We start from the raw sequence: 18,253 nt of genomic DNA, 5'->3' as shown, positions 1-18,253 counted from the left end.
TTTAAATAAGTCTCTGCTTTTGGATATTCAGATCCACAGGCTGCACCTGTTCAACTGATTGTTTCCCCCAAAACCGATTCTGTTTAATATGTATGTGCTACTTTATCCTATTTCACACTAGAACGAAATTGTTATTGGAAGATGAATAGAAGTTCTCCACCGGAGACGGATTTCACCAGGAAGAAAATAATTTATTAAAGTGCAGTTGCTACACTTAATTGCATGATCTTTGGTTTGACATAGACATTGGGCTGGAATAACCTACCTATTACTTATGACATTTAAGAATCTGTCGCAATTTTTTTAAAAAGAGGTTATATTTTGCACATAACAGAGAGCAAAATGTCAAAAAAAAAAAAAAAATTCCTAATTTTGTCAAATGTTATTACCATCACGGCTCAGTCGTTTTCCGTGACATCAACAAATACAAATTATGTATTTGAATTAAAAAGAAACATTGGGGGGGATTTCACATTTTATTATCCTGTTTTAGAGCCAGTCAGAACCTTAGAATCGAAATAACCTATTTTGCTTTGAATTAATATTTTTGAAGGTACTGCAATAAAATAATCAGTTCAGGTTATCATTTATGTGTTCTCAGTGAGGCAAAAGGCCCAGTGTGGATCAAACAGCACAGCAAAGTCATTTGTGATAAACTTACAGAATCTTATATTTTTGAAAACACCGTGCTTCCCCAAATCTGACACAAATAAAGGTTCTGAATTCAGATGAGTTACATAAATTTATGATTTTTAATACAGAAATATAAAGTTTTTTAGTTTCCACTTTTCACTTTTCTGAAAAGTTAACTGTCTGTGGTTGTCTGTCTTGAAAGTTGACCATTCCAGTGGGTGGAAATTTTCAGACAAAGCAAGAGTTGTTAGAGACCATTAAAGTTTTCTTTTTCTTTTAGAGTTGACATACATCATAAATTACTGCTGCATCGTACTGAAACATCATTCACCTTAGTACGCACAAATATTTAAAGTGCTTTTTTAACCACTGAGCAACAGAGAACAGATAACAAAACGTCTGACTGTTCTTGTTCAACAGTAAGTTAATACAAGAAATGTGACACTTGTTGCCCATATCCTGGGTCTGGTTGCTGGTGTAACTGTTGAAGGACTGACTGGGTGCAGTCCACTCCCAAAAGCTCTTAAATGAGATTTATTTGTATAATTTTTCAAGCCAGCAGGTGTCCCTGTTGTGTGTGCTCATTTTTCTACTGAACTTTTTCCTTCCACTCAACCTTAATTTTATACATGCTTTCATACAACACAATCAGCCAGGTTCTTTAGCAATAACCTTTTGCAGTTTTCCCTCCCTTTGGACTGTTTGACTGTTGAGGAACTGCCTTTATGTAAGAAATGAAACCACATGAGTTGTACTTTTTGAATTCACTTTCTGAAATCGACTGTTGAGTAATATTAACATTTATTGAGATGCAGGCAAAATCCTGAATTACTTCATCCGTAAATACTTTCAATAACATACAGAAGTTTCACCTTTGAAATGAATTACTGAAATAAACTTTTGTAATATTCAAATTTATTGACACAAACCTGTATTGCAAAAGGCAGTATAAAAAAATGAGGGTTAGGTGTTATTATTTTTCTGACGTGGGAACTTTATTCTTATTATACATTAAACTCTATTCTTTGATGACTTGAAACAAATTATCCATGCACTTTTTTTTAAATATAGCTACCTAATAAGCTAATACTTCCCAGGTTGAGTATCTTATAACTTGTGTTCTATGAGCATTTGTTCTAATTCAAACAACATAAAAAAATGGATTTCCTGTGCCGTGGTAACCATCCGTCTCATACCCCATGTACTACAGGAGAGAACAAATGTGTGTCTGCGAATCAAATATGAAGATTTTCATCAAGGGAAATATGTCTGAGTTAAACAGTGGAACATCCCGCTGTGTTGATTCACATCATGAGGCTGACATTTGAATAAAACAGATTAGGCACTTTGGGGTGTTCACTGTGCTGAAATGCCAGTATCAGTGGACAATGACACTGTTTTGTATGATTCTTCTTAACACAGCCATATTTATGTTTGTGCTTAAGGGGATAATATTTATCCTTAAAAGCAACGCTAACATTCGGGGGATTACAGAGCTGGATTTCCGGTAATGATTCCGCTGAAAAGCAACAATATTTCCGCATGAGTGGCAAAGGGTGCCATTTAATGCCACCCTGTCACTCCAAATCGTCCAGAGGTGTTGCTCCCAAACCTGCGTAAACTTCATCAGGTATCCAGGCATGCGTTATGGAAGCGCGTCTTGCGCTCTCTCGTGGATATTTCTGAGCACAGTGCTCAGTTTCGTCGGGAAGCCCGGAGCTTTCGGAGCACATATGGGGGTGTTGATCGCAGTTTTCGTCCGCCAGGCACCTGTTGCTGGTTTATTATTTTCGTTGGCACTTGCCTGTTAAGGATTCTAACCACTCACGTCTCCACCATGTCGGAGGAACACACTGATTCCAACTCCAGCGGGTACTATTTTGACAATCCCTCAACGCGAATCCAGAGCAGCTTCGTGTTCTCAGGACCCATCTTTGTCATTCTGATGGTGATGATGGTGACTTTGGTCGTGGTGATAGTTCTGGGTAACGCGCTGGTCATTTTGGCTTTTAAGGTGGACAAGAGTTTGAGGAGACAGTGCAATTACTACTTCCTGAATTTGGCAATCTCAGATTTTCTAGTAGGTGAGTTCAATCTTCTAATCTTCCTAAGTAGAGGATGTAATAAGAAAATACTAAACTTTTACGGTTTCTTACATGGACGCTACATGTGTGTACTTTTCCTTAGCCTGCCAAATGAAGTTCTGGAATCCTCTCAATTGGTTACGTCCCTCAAATCAGTCCAGTGTTCCCCAGTTTTATCCAGTCATTGTCTACTGCTGGGTGGATGGAGGGAAGGAATTAAAAATTGACATATTTAGACACTAATAGTTCCTGAGGTTATTTTAGCAATAAAAAAGCCTTCTGCTGCTATGATATTTTTATTCTATGAATTTTGAAAATTTATGTTTTGCTGTAAAGTGACATAAATACATTTGTATCAATATGTTACATGTTACAAAGTGCTTTAAAAAAGAGCATATTATACTGTCAGGCCTTATGCTTTGGTTCTATTCTTCATCAATTTTGTGTAGGGGCGTTCTGTATCCCCGTCTATATCCCCTACATCCTGACAGGCAGGTGGACGCTGGGTCGAGGGCTGTGCAAGCTGTGGCTGGTCACGGACTATCTGCTCTGCTCGGCATCTGTCTTCAGCATTGTGCTCATCAGCTATGACCGTTTCCTCTCTGTCACCAGAGCGGTGAGTGGAACATGCTGTTCCTAAATATTTTAGAGTCAGCCAGGTGAATTTCAGCAACTGGCAGCCCACATGGATGATTTAAAGTCGACCTAAAAAGTCTACACAGTCTAGGTTGTTTGTGAAAAATGAGACCACTATAAGTCATTTCAAAACTTTTTGTTCTTTTTTACATTTAATGTGATACAATTCAGCTGCAAAACAAAGAATTCCAGTTGGAGGACTTCTATTTATCTTTTATTTTGCCAGGAAAAACCCCACCACAGAGATTAAAAACCTCAATCTCATTGAAAGGTGATCTTATTGAACAAAGGTACCAGTCAGCAGAAGGGTGCTGAAAATAACAACAGCACATTATCTATTTACCAAATCCCTGTGAAGACAATCATCCATAACCGGAAAAAATATGGGACAAGAAGGTGACACTAGAAACCTGGACATTGCTTCAAACTGAAGGAAAAACTAGATAACTGGTAAGAGAGGCTGCCAAAATGACAACAGCAACTTTGAAGAAGCTGTAGGACTATAAAACCAATGTCTTTTCTTTCAAAGAATACATCCTTGGTTGGCTGAAATCTCCTGAAACCTTGTAGATATACATTTTTTTTTAATTTTCTGATACACCAAAGGTTAAACTTTTGGCCTCAATTTATTTGCCACAAAAACCACACTGACCATGCAATATATGCACAGTGAAAAGTGGTGAGACTGTTTTGTTTTTCTTTAATCAAGAGGGATGAAATTATGAAAATGTGCCAGTCATTGAATATAATAATTTTTTTAAAAAAAGCATATTTTTGGAATGGCTCAGTAAAAGTCTAGACAGGGTAACCAGAAAAGATATCATTACAATTTTAAGCATCTGCACAACTTTGCCAATGACTGATGACAGTTTTGACTGCAGGGGCTCAATGTTTAATAGAGAGGCATAGCAATATAATTAAGTTTGAGGTATATTTATTTTAAAGCTGCAGGTCATGTGTACACCAACATGCAGTGGAAACAACTGACTGTCATACCTAGTTTACCGAGAGGGATTGATAGAAAAAAACATGAAATCGAGCAACCAGAAAACAATAAATAAACAAACTAGACACCAACAACAATAAACACATAAATATTCCATCAATACAAACTGAACAAATCTTAAGTCAAACAAAAGAATTAACCAAATGTAGCTTTTAGGCCCCACCGTGTTGAGGAGCCAAACCAGGTATAGATGAGTGTGGAGCTTTTTCCACTTTACAGCAGCACTGTAAAACTATGCTGCTGGAACATCTTTGTTTTTTTACTGTTTCATCTGAACAAATGTGTTTCTTCAGTTGAAATATAAAGAATATATGTCACTTTAAAGGCAAAGAAGGTTTCAAAATCCTCTTATCGCCGTCTTATTTTCCACATTACAGAAACCCACACTTTTCATTGGGCTGTGTATGCTTTTCTGTCAGCCGTCTTATGAGGAAGAAAATAACCAGGGAGAAAGTCAAACCAGAACTGACTTTGTGTCCCAACTTCTCTAAAATATAAAAACATCTTCTTAAAGAGGTTCACTTTACCTGTTCAGACCCAATATAAATCTTTTGATCAGAATATTCATAGCTTGTGTGCAATGTTTTTTTTTATTATTATGTCTGACGTGACTCAAAGACCAGTGGTTGGGGCACGCATCCTCCCAAACGTGTCCATCTGTGAAGGTTAATAACTCCTGACCCTTTCAGGCCTGGTGCCACCACTAATTATAGTTATTCCCTCATGACGAAAATAGAAAAGTCAGATTATGACTTTGGGAAAGATTGGCCTTCGGAAATAAACACAAACATGACAAATCATTGTCAATGGCCTCTAATTTTTCATTTCAAAACTTAAAAATTTTTCTTTACATATTTGTTCTGTCACCCACGTTTTATCCATATGCAATAAAATATGCATATATTTTTAAGCCTTTCATCACCTCCGGTAGCTTCTTCTTCTGCACCTTTTGGACATGCGTAACCCGGCTGACTGTATCCTATTTACCTCTGTGACAACTCAAAAGGTGGGATGATGCTTGGCACAGGAGACAAAGAGAGTGCTCTGTCTCCTTTCAGAGGCAAACACTTAACATCAGAGCAATGAATACAAATAACACCAGAGAGAGAGTGAGCCTCTTCTTTAATTAGACAGCTTTGATCATGGAGGTCCTCCTCCGTACCATGGTCCCTCCAACCTGGAGAGATCAATCGCTGCAGGCACAGGCCGCCTGCAGCCGACCAACATTTTCCTAAAAGCATTTCTCTCTGAACATTGGGAGACAAAGGGCTGTCAGCAGTCAGAGACACAGTTTGTCTTTGAAAAGAAAAGGTGGAGTCAGACGACACACAGCTGGCATGAGAGAGAGAGAGCTGTCAAAATCTCACAGCTTTGGAGAGGAAACATCTTTTGGTTGTTAGTTTCATCGATGGAATGAGTTAATAGTAATTTGACAGGATTATTAGACATGTCTTTAATTGATTTTTAAGGTTTGGAGCATTGCAAAAGAAATATTTCCAAATTTTCCAAAATTTCAACCACAATGTTAGATGTAATTTATTGGGATTTTTTATTACTATTTTTGTAAAAGGCCCAATGCAAAGTAGAGCATAATTTTTAAAAGAAGGAATTTTTAAAAGAAGGACCAAGGACTTGAGTAAATAGTTTGATTTACATCCATCTATCTATCTATCTATCTATCTATCTATCTATCTATCTATCTATCTATCTATCTATCTATCTATCTATCTATCTATCTATCTATCTATCTATCTATCTATCTATCTATCTATCTATCTATCTATCTATCTATCTATCTATCTATCTATCTATCTATCTATCTATCTATCTATCTATCTATCGATAGATAGATAGATAGATAGATAGATAGATAGATAGATAGATAGATAGATAGATAGATAGATCTATCTATCTATCTATCTATCTATCTATAGATAGATAGATAGATATCTATCTATCTATCTATCTAGATAGATAGATAGATCTATCTATCTATCTATCTATCGATAGATAGATATCTATCTATAGATAGATATCTATCTATCGATAGATAGATAGATAGATCTATCTATCTATCTAGATAGATAGATAGATAGATCTATCTATCTATCTATCGATAGATAGATAGATAGATAGATAGATAGATAGATAGATAGATAGATAGATAGATAGATAGATAGATAGATAGATAGATAGATATAAGTGTGTGTAAAATAAAACAAACAAAAGACAGTGTAAACCTAATGCCTTTATTGGAGGCTTTTGCCATATTCCATTTCAAGTATAGTGAGATTTGTGGTTGTCATGGGGAAATTATGAAAAAACCTCAAGATGTATGATGTATGAATCCAAGGCATTGAACATTATAATTCTTGGTTTCGGCAGATGATTGACATGCAGCAGGGTTCGGAGTCAGGTACAAACTAATTTGTACAAACACAAGTGGATCCAGGTTTAATATTCTCTGCACTGAAGCTAATTAGAAAGAAGCACAGTGAGAGATTTTCAGAGGAGCTGGAGAGGCTCTAAAGTCTGCTGTCCACTGAGAAGGGACGCGGACAGGGACGCAGGATGTGACATTAATTGAGACGAGTGGTCATGAGAGGTGCTTCATTGGCTTAATACTCATTCACACACTTTTAAACACTACATGGTGTTGGATTGTTGGACATGGTTTGTCTTGATAACCCATAGTCAATGTTCATTAGTCAGGAGTTGGCTGCCGCATAGCAGGCTTTTAAAATTCCTTTAATAGTTCATTAAGTTGTGAAGTTACTCAAAAACTAACATTAGGCTTTCAAAATATTTTATTATTATTATTATTATTATTATTATTATTATTATTATTGGGAAATCTAGCTCTTAGTTCTGTGGTATGATCAATTTAATTGCATGATTTATGAACTTAGTGGCTTAAAGGTCTAATGTTTTTTATCCTTACTTTTCTCTTATTTTTTCTCAATGCTACAGGATTCATGCTGGTCCATCTCTGTTCTTCGGTTGTTTTAAGGTTGTACTGAAAATAAATAAATAAAAAATACTTTATAAAGAGCATTTTAACGTAGATGTAATAATAATTTTGATTTTTTTAAATAAAATGTTTATTTTAATAACTCAATTTACACAGTTATTAATTAATTATGCACAGACGATGATTTTAATGATGTTTTTAATTAAGCCTTTGTTGTTAATTATGATTATTTTCTTGCCTACAGCTAATGAAAACATGACATTCAAGATATGATTATTACTTTAGATTAATTTAAAAAAAAATACAGAAATGTGGACTTAATGAAAGTTTTGTTTATGATCTGCTTGAAGGATGTATTTTCAAACGGTCAAAAGGTCATTTTAATCTAATAAGCATAATAAGCATAATCTAATAAGCATATTGCAATTTATTGAATATTACCATGCATATGTCCTTTTGTTAAGAAATAATTATTTGTAGAAAATCATGGATTTCAGAATTGCCGGCACCCCTGTCGTTAATTGGTAGTGCATTCCCTTTGTCGACAGAACAGCATTTAGAGAGAGTAATTTTTGACAATTCTTCTTTGCATAATCTTTCTGTACCTTTCAGAGGCCTGGGTCCTGTCTTATGCTCTCTTCTCTTAAGCTCAACTAAAAATCATTTCTTGAGAGGATTTAGGGCTACAGAGTGAGATGGCCTTTAAAAAACAGCTGATTTTGTGTCCCTGTGTTAAAATGGCTATGTTTTTTTTATTATTCTTATCCTAACAGACATGGGGGTGAATACATTTTTGTTTTTTCTCTGAGAGCTCATCAGATGTATTTTAAAGATTTGTTTTACGATGCCATACACTTTAACAAAGTTTCCAAGGCCTTTTGGAAGAGAAACAAGCCTTCAGCATCACAGATCTCCCACCATGCTTCACTGTGAGACTTGAAGCCTCTGTTTGCTGCAGTTCTGTCACATCTGGAGATTATTGTTTTTAACCTTGCTTTTTCAACAGATTGCAAATAAAAAATTTCAAATAACTCTGACCAATTTGAATTAGTAAAGTAAAATGCCTCCATCCCTAACCCCCCCAAAAAAATCATTTTAATCTATTTTAAAATAATTTTATACCAACAATGGTGGTACAACATTAATTGTAGAAAATCAATCAGTATTTTTTTTCCTACTGAACAAATTATTTTAGTCCATGATCACAAAAAAAAAAAAAAATCTTTATATTATCAATCAATCTAAACACAGCATATATTATTGCTGTTATGGTTACAAAAAGAAGGCATTTGCAGCTATCTTTGTAATATCCAAAGACAGTGGCACTAATTGCAGCTTTATCCAAGTGATTTTTCTGATTTATGCTTATTTTTCCTGCAGGTAAGTTATCGAGCCAGACAGAGCATGACTCATCAAGCCATAATCAAGATGATTGCAGTCTGGGTGCTGGCCTTTGTCCTGTATGGGCCAGCTATCATATTCTGGGAGCTGGTGGTGGGCAGAAGCCGCGTGCCAAAGGATGAGTGCTTTGCAGAGTTCTATTACTCTTGGTACTTTCTGCTAAGTGCCTCCATGTTGGAGTTTTTCTCTCCTTTCATCTCGGTGGCTTTCTTCAACCTCAGCATTTACCTCAGTATACGCAGGAGAAGGCGCCACCATAGGGAGGCCCAACTTCAGCACCAGCTTCAGGCAAGTGAACCGGCCTCTGCCCAGACAGAAGGCATCCCTCTATCCCACAACTGGGGATTTGGGATAAAGCTGCCTGGAAGAGGCTCCTTCCACTCTCAGACCTCCTCCCCTTGTTTGGGTAAACTGGATCCCTCAACCAGCAGGGCTGCTCAGCCTAGCCGTCTGTCCAGGGATAAGAAAATCGCTAAGTCCCTGGCCATCATAGTATGTGTGTTTGCCATCTGCTGGGCACCATACACCCTACTGATGATCATCCGTGCTGCCTGCAGAGGGCGATGCATCCAGCATCACTGGTATGAGGTCACCTTCTGGCTCCTGTGGCTTAACTCAGCTATTAACCCATTCCTGTACCCACTGTGCCACAGTAGCTTCCGCAGGGCCTTCAGCAAGATCCTCTGCCCAAAGCGGTACACAACTCCGCCTTCCTCTGCCCTGCGCCCTGGCCAGTGACAGGAAGACACTGACAGACAATGTACCAAAACAATTGATTGAAAGCAGATTATAATAATCTGTGTCCAACAATTTGTCATACGGGTCGTAATTGAGTTTCCAACTGCATTTTGTAGTGTTTGATTGATTTTTATTTTTTATTTTTTTGTATTTAACAGGAAGGAAATACTTTCTCATGTGCATATTCACAAAAGTAAATATTGTTGTTTATTTATCAGAAGTAAATGCACCTTTTAAGTAGCTCTTTGCCATTTGTACAAAACAAGAAACATCTTAGGAGTTGAAGATGGAGATTTTTCATATGCGCTAGAAAAAATATATATATAATGGAGTCATGAAATATGTTGATTTATTTATTGTTTGTGTCAGTGTCCGTATCAGTAGAATATGCTCTATATATCCTTCATAAAAATTATATTTTAAAATGATATTTTAAGGCGTTGTCCTCTACATTGAATCCTTGCCAAAACTGGATGATGACATGCCAATATCACCCTCTGCTGTCAAAGAGTGGAGGAAACAACACAGCACTTTTTCACATTTTGTCACTCTGCCTCTACAAGCTCCAGTGTATTTTATTGAGATTTAATGTGATAGACTAACACAAGGTGGCAATTAGTAGTGTTCTTCTTTGTAGAACCAGCTAATTCTACAATTACAGCACATTCTCAACCAGAAAAAAAAAGTGTCTTTTAGGTCCTGTCTTGGTTGGATTCCAAACTTTAACTGGGCCATTCAAGCTTTTATCTAAAGCTTTTCATTTAGCCTTTATTTTAATATTACTGTACTACTTGCCACTCTTCTACAAAAGATATAGCAGTCTTGTAGACTGACAAAAGTTCCTTACAATCCGCTCCTTATCCGCTCCTTTTTGTTAACATATTACATGAAATCCCAATGAACTATGCAGAAGTTTGTGGTCGCAACATGACGGTGTATAAGTCGGAATGAACCGTCAAACAAAACTTATTCTGTTCCTGCTGCTATGCTTTCAGTTTCCTCATAACCATCGACTTTAGAGGTTTATGAGCCTCTTTAATTTTATGGGAGGCATCAAATGATCTTTTTCTTTGTCTGAAATTCATCAGAAACAAATATTCGACCGCGGGAGGATTTGGAAACAGTTTACAGTATAAAAAGGTGTGCATATCCTCTTGTACCACTAGATGTCACCGTTAACCTTTACTGTGCAATAACGTATTGAAGCAAGCTTTCAAAATGTTAACACTTTTCAACAGATTTACCGGGTTTACTTTGATGTTGCTGTGTAAATTTGTTGTTTAAAAGAAAAAGTCATTTTTACGATAATGACAATAATGATCACAAGTGGCTGCGCTCTTGCCGCATCCTCCATATGGTCTTCTTTAGATATAAATATGTTATTGTGGCATGTTCTTCGCTTCAGCTAATGTTGCAAACTGCCTGAGATAGCCGTTTTGCAGTTGAATGCTTTGTATTTATCCTTTAACAATAATACACATTGATAGTTTAAATGTTATCCACTTGGCTTTAATGAAAGACCTCTGATTAAAATATATATTTATCTATACATTTTTGTTTCACAGGAATGCTAGTGAGGACTTTCATCAACACACTTATCTCAGACGCTAGCTGAAGGATTTTGTGGAAAGCCTGGGAGGAAATAATTAAAATGGATTTCAGCACTTCACTGTGAATGACCACATTGTGCCCTATCGTTTCTGGGTTTGTGCCAAACGCATACTACTTTTGTTTGATGTGTGCATGAAATGCTGAGAGTGCAAAACTGTTTTCCGATACCTCTGTCTCTATGTAAGCTTGATTTGATGAGATTAAACATTTCTCTCTCCGGATGCATACTTGTTAGACCTGTAATTATGCCTTTGTGTCAGATCCTGAGGATTCATTTGCAGGTGTCTGGTTCCCAAAGGGGACTTGCATTGCTCAAATTGTTGCTGTTGCCTGTGTGCACATCTGGACCCCTGGTCAGGTGCTGGGAATAAGGGCACAGCTGCAGGGAACAAAGCCTCTGCTATGCTCCCCTCGGCCCCCCATCCCACCTCTCGCTCCCCGCTCAGCCCACGACGTGGTTGAGGGGGACAGCAGTGCAGCTCTGACCAGAGGGATGCAGGCACATTTCCCTGGGGTTGACAGAACTGCAGTCCTCAGCAGAACGGCAAAGCTGGGTTTACTCTCAAATGTGACAGCAAGAGCACTTTCTCTGTGCACTGTGTGCAGTGATATTAGTGGGGGATACTGCTATTGATTTTGATGATAGATTGAAATGTCATGGCATGTGTGCCAATCTTATTGGCCGCTGACTGAGGCAGTGTTGGGGATCATGCCAGCTTAAATTGGTCCAAGCAAAGGGAAATTCCAATGGGAGATAATAATTAAGACATGTGAAGAAGTGTGTGTTTGCCTGTTTTTTCATCCTGCTCTTCTTGGTCAAGGCTGATAACCGGAGGCAATGATCCTGAGGGGGGTGTGACCCCAAACAGAAGACAACTGCTAAGAGTCAGGTTTATCGAGTCCATTCAGCAAAGACACATTTGTGATCAGATAAACCTCTTTTAAAGCTTTTTATTCCATTTCCTTGCCACTTTGTTGGACTTAATATCTCCATCTTTTTTAGTACACTTAGTGTTCCATACTTTATTTAGTATAGATCGAATTTAGTTGGATCTGGTGTCTGATTAGCTGTTCTAAGAGATGCCATGCACAGCAATGGAGGCAAAGCACCTTATCTGATGTTCTTTATAAAGACATTACAAATGTTTAAAGGCAAAACAACACAGTGGTATACACCAACCAAGACATATTATTAGGTACACTTTTTCAATTGCTAAAACAGCCAACCATCTGGCATCGACTCAGTGGCCTTAAGCAGTAGACGTGGTGAAAACAACTCATTCAAATTTAGCCGAGCATCAAATTGGGAAAGAAAGAGGACTTAAATGAGTTTGACGAATGTTTCTGACTCATTTGAGTCAAAATACATCACCTGTTTTTCACAGAAAGATCCATGGCTTCTACCTCCATTTCTCATTGATATTTATCAGCTGGATAAATAACCATCTAATGCAAGCATGCAGTTGGTAAAGGTTGATTCAATAGGACCACAAAGAAAACAAGATGTTGGCATTTTTTGTGTTTTTCTCTTCATGGATGATGTTCTCATCTGTACCATCACCGAAATAACTTCAGCTCAAAATTCAATTCAGCATTAGCATAATTTGCATTAGCATGATCCCTGTGAGAAATTTGGGCTGCTGACAAGCCTTTAGCTTCAACCTCCATGACCAACTAATCTGGATTTATTCTAAAACGTAAACGGAGTTACTGCAGGTGATATATTTACAGTAACTGCTTATTATCTTTTAACAAAAAAACCCCACACTATCTGTTTAATCTTAAAAATCTAACTCCTAATCGGATTATATGCAATTAAAAGTATCAGATGTAAACTGAAACCACTGTATTTTAATGCTAACAGTTGAAGGCATTTTTGCGTCCTTGGACTCTCTTCTACAAAGAACAGTACAATATTCCACATTTGCACTACTCCAGAATGTTGCCAAAACACAGAAAAGAACCTGCAGACAAGATCAAACCACTTTGCGCAGAAAGAGGTCAGATCCATGACCCCTTCCGAAGCTGAAGTTCCAGCACAGACTGTTCACTCTCTCAGCCAACTAAATGTAAACCACAGTTAATATTTCATCAGGGACACACTTAAAAAGAAAAAAAAAAAGACTATTTCTGCTTGATTTTGGCCTTTTCACTTCTTCCGTTTTTCCTCCTCTTTTTTTCCTGCAGTGCACCTCCTGACTAGAGATTAAATAATTCCATTGGAATCCTCTTAGGATGGGTTCCCAGCACTTGGCAATTAAACAATTACATTTAATCAGCATGGGGCGACGCTTCAAGTCACCCTCATTTCAGACGTTGATTAAAAGCAATTCTGCAGTGGTTATTGCTGTCGACTTTCGAAACTGCGGTTCACTTAGGTTTACTGCATCTGTGGTGTCGGATTGGATGGCAATACGGGGAGGTTCAGTGGTGGTCGGGAGCTCTATCTGCCTCTGGTGCGCCAAAGTGTAATGACAGAACTCATGGCAGACCTCATACTGTCCCCTAAGTCGAAGCCACTTAGATTAGTTAAAGACATTTTGACCCTACAGCAAAGAAGACTCGGTGAACAATAGCAAGAGGAGGAGTGCTAGGTTTTGCGCGTGGGACTTTATATCCTGTGTGCATATAGGTTTTATTGTGTGCGTTCACCTTGCTGCAGATGTATTTAAGTGCAACCGACTTAAAGGAAATGCACCTTGACATGTATATTTTCATCATGCAACACAATGATGTCTCTCTCTCTCTTTCTCTGCGATGGCCCCCAGCTGAGTGAGGAAGCACAAGGAGAGTAGCGGTGGTTTTTGTGTGAGCTGTGTCTGAAAAATGCATGCGTAAAAACAGAGCAACATCGCAGCGCGGCAGAGCTGACTGCAGAGCTCTCTGTGCAACACGGGCAAAGCGTGATGGACACCCAGCCCCCCTCATGTGAAACCCAGGTGCCCGTGTTTCGTAAGGTGCCCCACTGGCTCTCCAGCCCTCTTAATTAGCGGCTTCCCGTCAGCTGGCGCCAGGCCTTTGAGCACCAGTGACTGGCGTTTTCTGCAAGAAGAATCTAGTTCACTCCAGATCTTCAGTGCCTCTAATAGACGGAGGCATGGGCAGGCTGAGAAAGAGGCATCAACGTTTTCTTGGCAAACTGATAAATCATCAGTGAATTTCCCGGTGTCTAGATCAAATGCATGCTGGGAGGAGAACAAAATACTGTAGCATGCTGTACTTTTTATTAAAGACGGGCGACTGCAGAGAATGGAACCGAAGGCCTGGGCTTTTTTTTTTTTTTTTTTTTGTCTCTCTTAGCTGGAGATGCAATGTAAAAAGACATTGATGATTTTTATACGATGAAGTCAAATATAGATAAAAGATTTCACCAGGATGAAAATCTACCTTTCTTCCTTGTGTGGCATCACAGCAGCTCTGTAACAATAGTCTCCTCTAATGACATTCCCCCAGTAACTTCTTGCCTCCATGAATCTCAAGGGGGGAGAGCTACAAAAAGTGATAATTACATGAAATATACATAGCGAATAAAGAGAGCATGTTTACATAACCAGCCCCATAAATATCCGACTGAGGAGACATTGTTCTCCAGCTCCTTTTAAGCTGATCTCCCAGGGATGCCATTTTAATGACATGATGGTTTAAAGAGATGCTGCTCCATCTCGTTCCATATTTAATTAACTTTTGCTTTTCTGACGCAGAGGAAAAACAGAAGAAAGAACATGCGATGGAGACAAACCCGTGCACGATAGCGAGGAGACAATAACAAATAGCTGGGAGAGGAGAAAGGGAGGCGGAGGGGAACGTTTTGCAGAGACCTTGTCATGCTTTTGTGAGTTGTTTACAATACAAAAGATGCACAGGGAGAGGAGGAGACATGAATGAACTGTGGGAATGGAGACTGGGATTGCTGGAGGGCAGAGCGTGACGAGAAAAGAGGTGGCAGCATCTTGCTGTGGGCTTGAGTTTCCTCAGTATTGCCAGGACATTTGCTTGGAATTTATGGTAAGTTGCACTAAATACAGGATAAGAAAAGATAAGAAGGTTCTGGGTTTCAATCCCTCCCTGTGCATGCAAAATTCTCTCCAGGTACTCCGGTTTCCTTTCACCATCAAAAAATAATGACTGTTTGGTTAATTGGTCCCTCTGCATTCCCCTTTGGTGTGAGTGTGTTTGTGTGTTTGTCATTTGTCCTGTGTGTCTCCATGTTGCCCTGAGATGGACTGCTGACCCGTGCAAGGTCCCTCGTCTCTTGCTGTAATGACTTCTACAGATCGGTACCAGACCCCACTGCGACCCTGCAAGGATAAGTGGGCATAGACAATGGACGAATGGATGAAACCATGTTTACCCACAGATTTGCCTTTTTGCTTTGTTGTCACTCTTACATGCTTCAATTCTTTACGCAAAGCAGTTTTTAAGCTGTAAAGTGATGCAAATGTGGTCCTGTTTTATGGGTGTTAGTGACTTTGTTCCACATTGGTTCTGGAACTCACTTAGATTTGGGTCATTTGTCCTATTATTTTACTCAGTTGCACATTTTTTGTGAATCCAAAGATGCTATTTTTAAAAACCGCACAATATTTTCTCTCCTTGCATCGTAAACGTGCTCTTACTGCACAGTCTCTAATTCTTAATAAATTCTTATAAAAATTTACTTTGTGTGAATCTGCATGCCTCCATTTTTCCTGTCACTTTCTTGAAAGCTTAATTTCCCCACTTAGGGACATTAACGATTATTCCTGGTCCATTTTATTTATGAGATCTTTTAGGCATTTTTATATCTGTTTTCGTTATTTTTTGGGGGAGTTTAGTTTAAGCAACTTTTCACCCTTAGCAAATGAAATCATGATTGCAGAGCTGGTTTTTGTATTTACTCATTGAAGTGCGACGAGACATTCTGTTTAAAGGAAAGACGCAGCAAAAATAACAATTGTGTAGAAACTTCTACCATGTTTAAAAACTTTTAAGTACAGCCTAGGATTCAGCCAGCCCTTCTATGTACCAGTCAGTGTATTTTCCATTTTTACCTTCAACCCCATACAGCGTACTCTGCATTATTGATAGTATCTTTCCCTTTTCACTCCTCTTGTTAGGCTCTTCCCTTGTCCTCCTCACTCACACCAAACTGAGCTGGCTACACGGAGCCAAGAGAGTTACTGGGAATTTGACCCCACCTGGTCTATATTTCATTGCTTGGAGTTTAATACATTTTTGAAAATCCTCCCCCATCCAGTCACACACATATACTAGAAATAAAAAAAATAAAAAAATAAAAAAGGGGGGGGGGGAGGGTGGCTTGTCTATTTCAGGTGTCTATCTTAGTGAGGCAGAGGGAGATGACTGGAGGGTGATACTCACCTTCAGTTCTCCCAGTGCAGGAGACATGGGGATCATTAGAGGAGGGTACAGTGGAGGAGAGAGTTTTTGTTTGTCCGTGAAGAGAACTGAGTTGTTATGGATTAGAGCCAGATTAGAAGTGAATGTATTGCACGATTAGATTACAGACATTAGAACATTTATGAAAGAGAAATTATGACTTGTCAATGATTGTCATTCAGTTTCAAGTTTAAAATCTGATAATTAGCCCTTTTTTTTCAGACAATCACAGAGTAGGACTGTGGAAATCAAAAGCAAAACATAAACTCCTAAAAGCAACAAAAATGGAAATTTCTACTAATAAACGTGGAGCTGATTACATGGTTAACATGGTTATTTGCTTTTTTTTTTCATCTGCTAAGTTTGATTCAACATTAACCAAAGTAAGGAAATATGTGTTTGGTTGATTATTTGCTTTTGGGAATAAATCTATACCATTGGAAAACTTGTCTATTGCTTCTTAAATTGAGCCACAATTCTTTCAGATAACTTCTTAGTGTTTTTCTTGCTTTGTTTCTGTTTTCCTTTGTTTACTTTGTCTTTTTTTTTCTTTCCAGTGTCTTTAGTATTTTTTTCCTTGTATGTTTGTTCTAAGTTTACTTTATAATGGCCACTAAAATTGCGTCTTTAGCCGTATGGTTTGCTTACTATTTTCTACATATATAAAAAATATCTGTTTTTATATTTTCCTAAAATGTTTTCTATTAATTATTATTTTATGTTGGATTTTTTCTTTCGTTGATGTTCTTTTTCTTTTTATTCCAGCTTTGTTTCACAATGCGAGGAAGGTGATGTTTACTGATTGATGAAGGGTTTTGGCTCAGTTTTCTGTTTAGGGTAACAGAACTGACAAAGGTCCTAATGATAAAGCTTAGCCTTCATGCATTCTGTTTTTATTATAATTAAAATTTCCTTGTAAAATTAGTTACCTCTATTTTAAATATATTATCTAACTGATCATTCTTTGACACCTCGTTCCTTTCACTTTTTTTTTTTTTCTGAAAACAAAAAATCTGGTGACGCATGCTTGAATATTTATTCTTTAGAACAAAGAAACAGTGTAAAACTTGCTGCTATTGTCACATTTTAAAGATAAAATGCTCAAAATTACACAAGGAAAACCCATAGGACAACAGCAAAGACCTTGCGTTCATCAAAAACATCCTGATGGGGCTACATAGTCGAGTTGAGACGTCCATTTTGCTAACATAGTTCTGAAGTGAAAAGATGGCTCTGTGGATGTGAAGTGCCGGTGTGAGAGATTAGGTTACCTCAGACTGTCCCAGTGGATCTCCCAGCCAAATGGAGCTGGATCTCATGCTTGGGCGCACATATTGAATGCCATAAGAGATCTCTGAGGTCTCCTTCAGCCAGAGGAATGCACAGCCTAACAATGTGGAGTTTTCACCAAACTAAATTTTGCACCAAAGAAGAGCAAAGCAAGGACACTGGAACACAAGGGAGAACCACTGAATGTATATTTGTTCAAAAGGGATGAAAGGCCACATTTTTACCTTTCTGGACTGCAGCATGTTGCACAGCTTCAGCAGGAGCTCATATTTCTTTAATAAAGTCTTAACACAGACTGCTGCTTTTCCTCGAGAGGACTGCAGGTATGTGGCTCTTAAGTCAAAAAAAAAAAAATCCCATAAAAACAAACAAACAAATGCTATTTTAAACGCATCTTAGATAAAAACAACACCATTTCAGCTACTCCCAAACATCTGGCCCCACTGGCCAGTTTCATTAAGGATTGGCCAGGCTCTTAGCAACATTAAGTGCCACTTGCATTAA

At 38.1% G+C, this 18,253-nt stretch overlaps 1 protein-coding gene across 1 annotated transcript; it reads left to right on the top strand.

Annotated features, from left to right (window-relative positions):
- The first annotated feature begins 2,253 nt into the window (after positions 1 to 2,253).
- Positions 2,254 to 9,972, top strand: LOC106920563 (histamine H3 receptor-like). The gene is made up of 3 exons (XM_014991654.2): positions 2,254 to 2,717; positions 3,167 to 3,333; positions 8,711 to 9,972. The coding sequence occupies exons 1-3, from the start codon at positions 2,471 to 2,473 to the stop codon at positions 9,467 to 9,469; spliced, it is 1,173 nt and encodes a 390-aa protein (XP_014847140.1). The 5' UTR covers positions 2,254 to 2,470; the 3' UTR covers positions 9,470 to 9,972.
- The last annotated feature ends 8,281 nt before the right edge of the window (positions 9,973 to 18,253 follow it).

The sequence above is a fragment of the Poecilia mexicana genome, unplaced genomic scaffold (assembly GCF_051168715.1).
Source record: "Poecilia mexicana isolate PSO_F unplaced genomic scaffold, ASM5116871v1 scaffold_17, whole genome shotgun sequence".
In the NCBI taxonomy this organism is placed as follows: domain Eukaryota; kingdom Metazoa; phylum Chordata; class Actinopteri; order Cyprinodontiformes; family Poeciliidae; genus Poecilia; species Poecilia mexicana.
The sequence above is the reverse complement of the archived record's forward strand: the minus strand, read 5'-3'. Positions and strand labels throughout refer to the sequence as shown.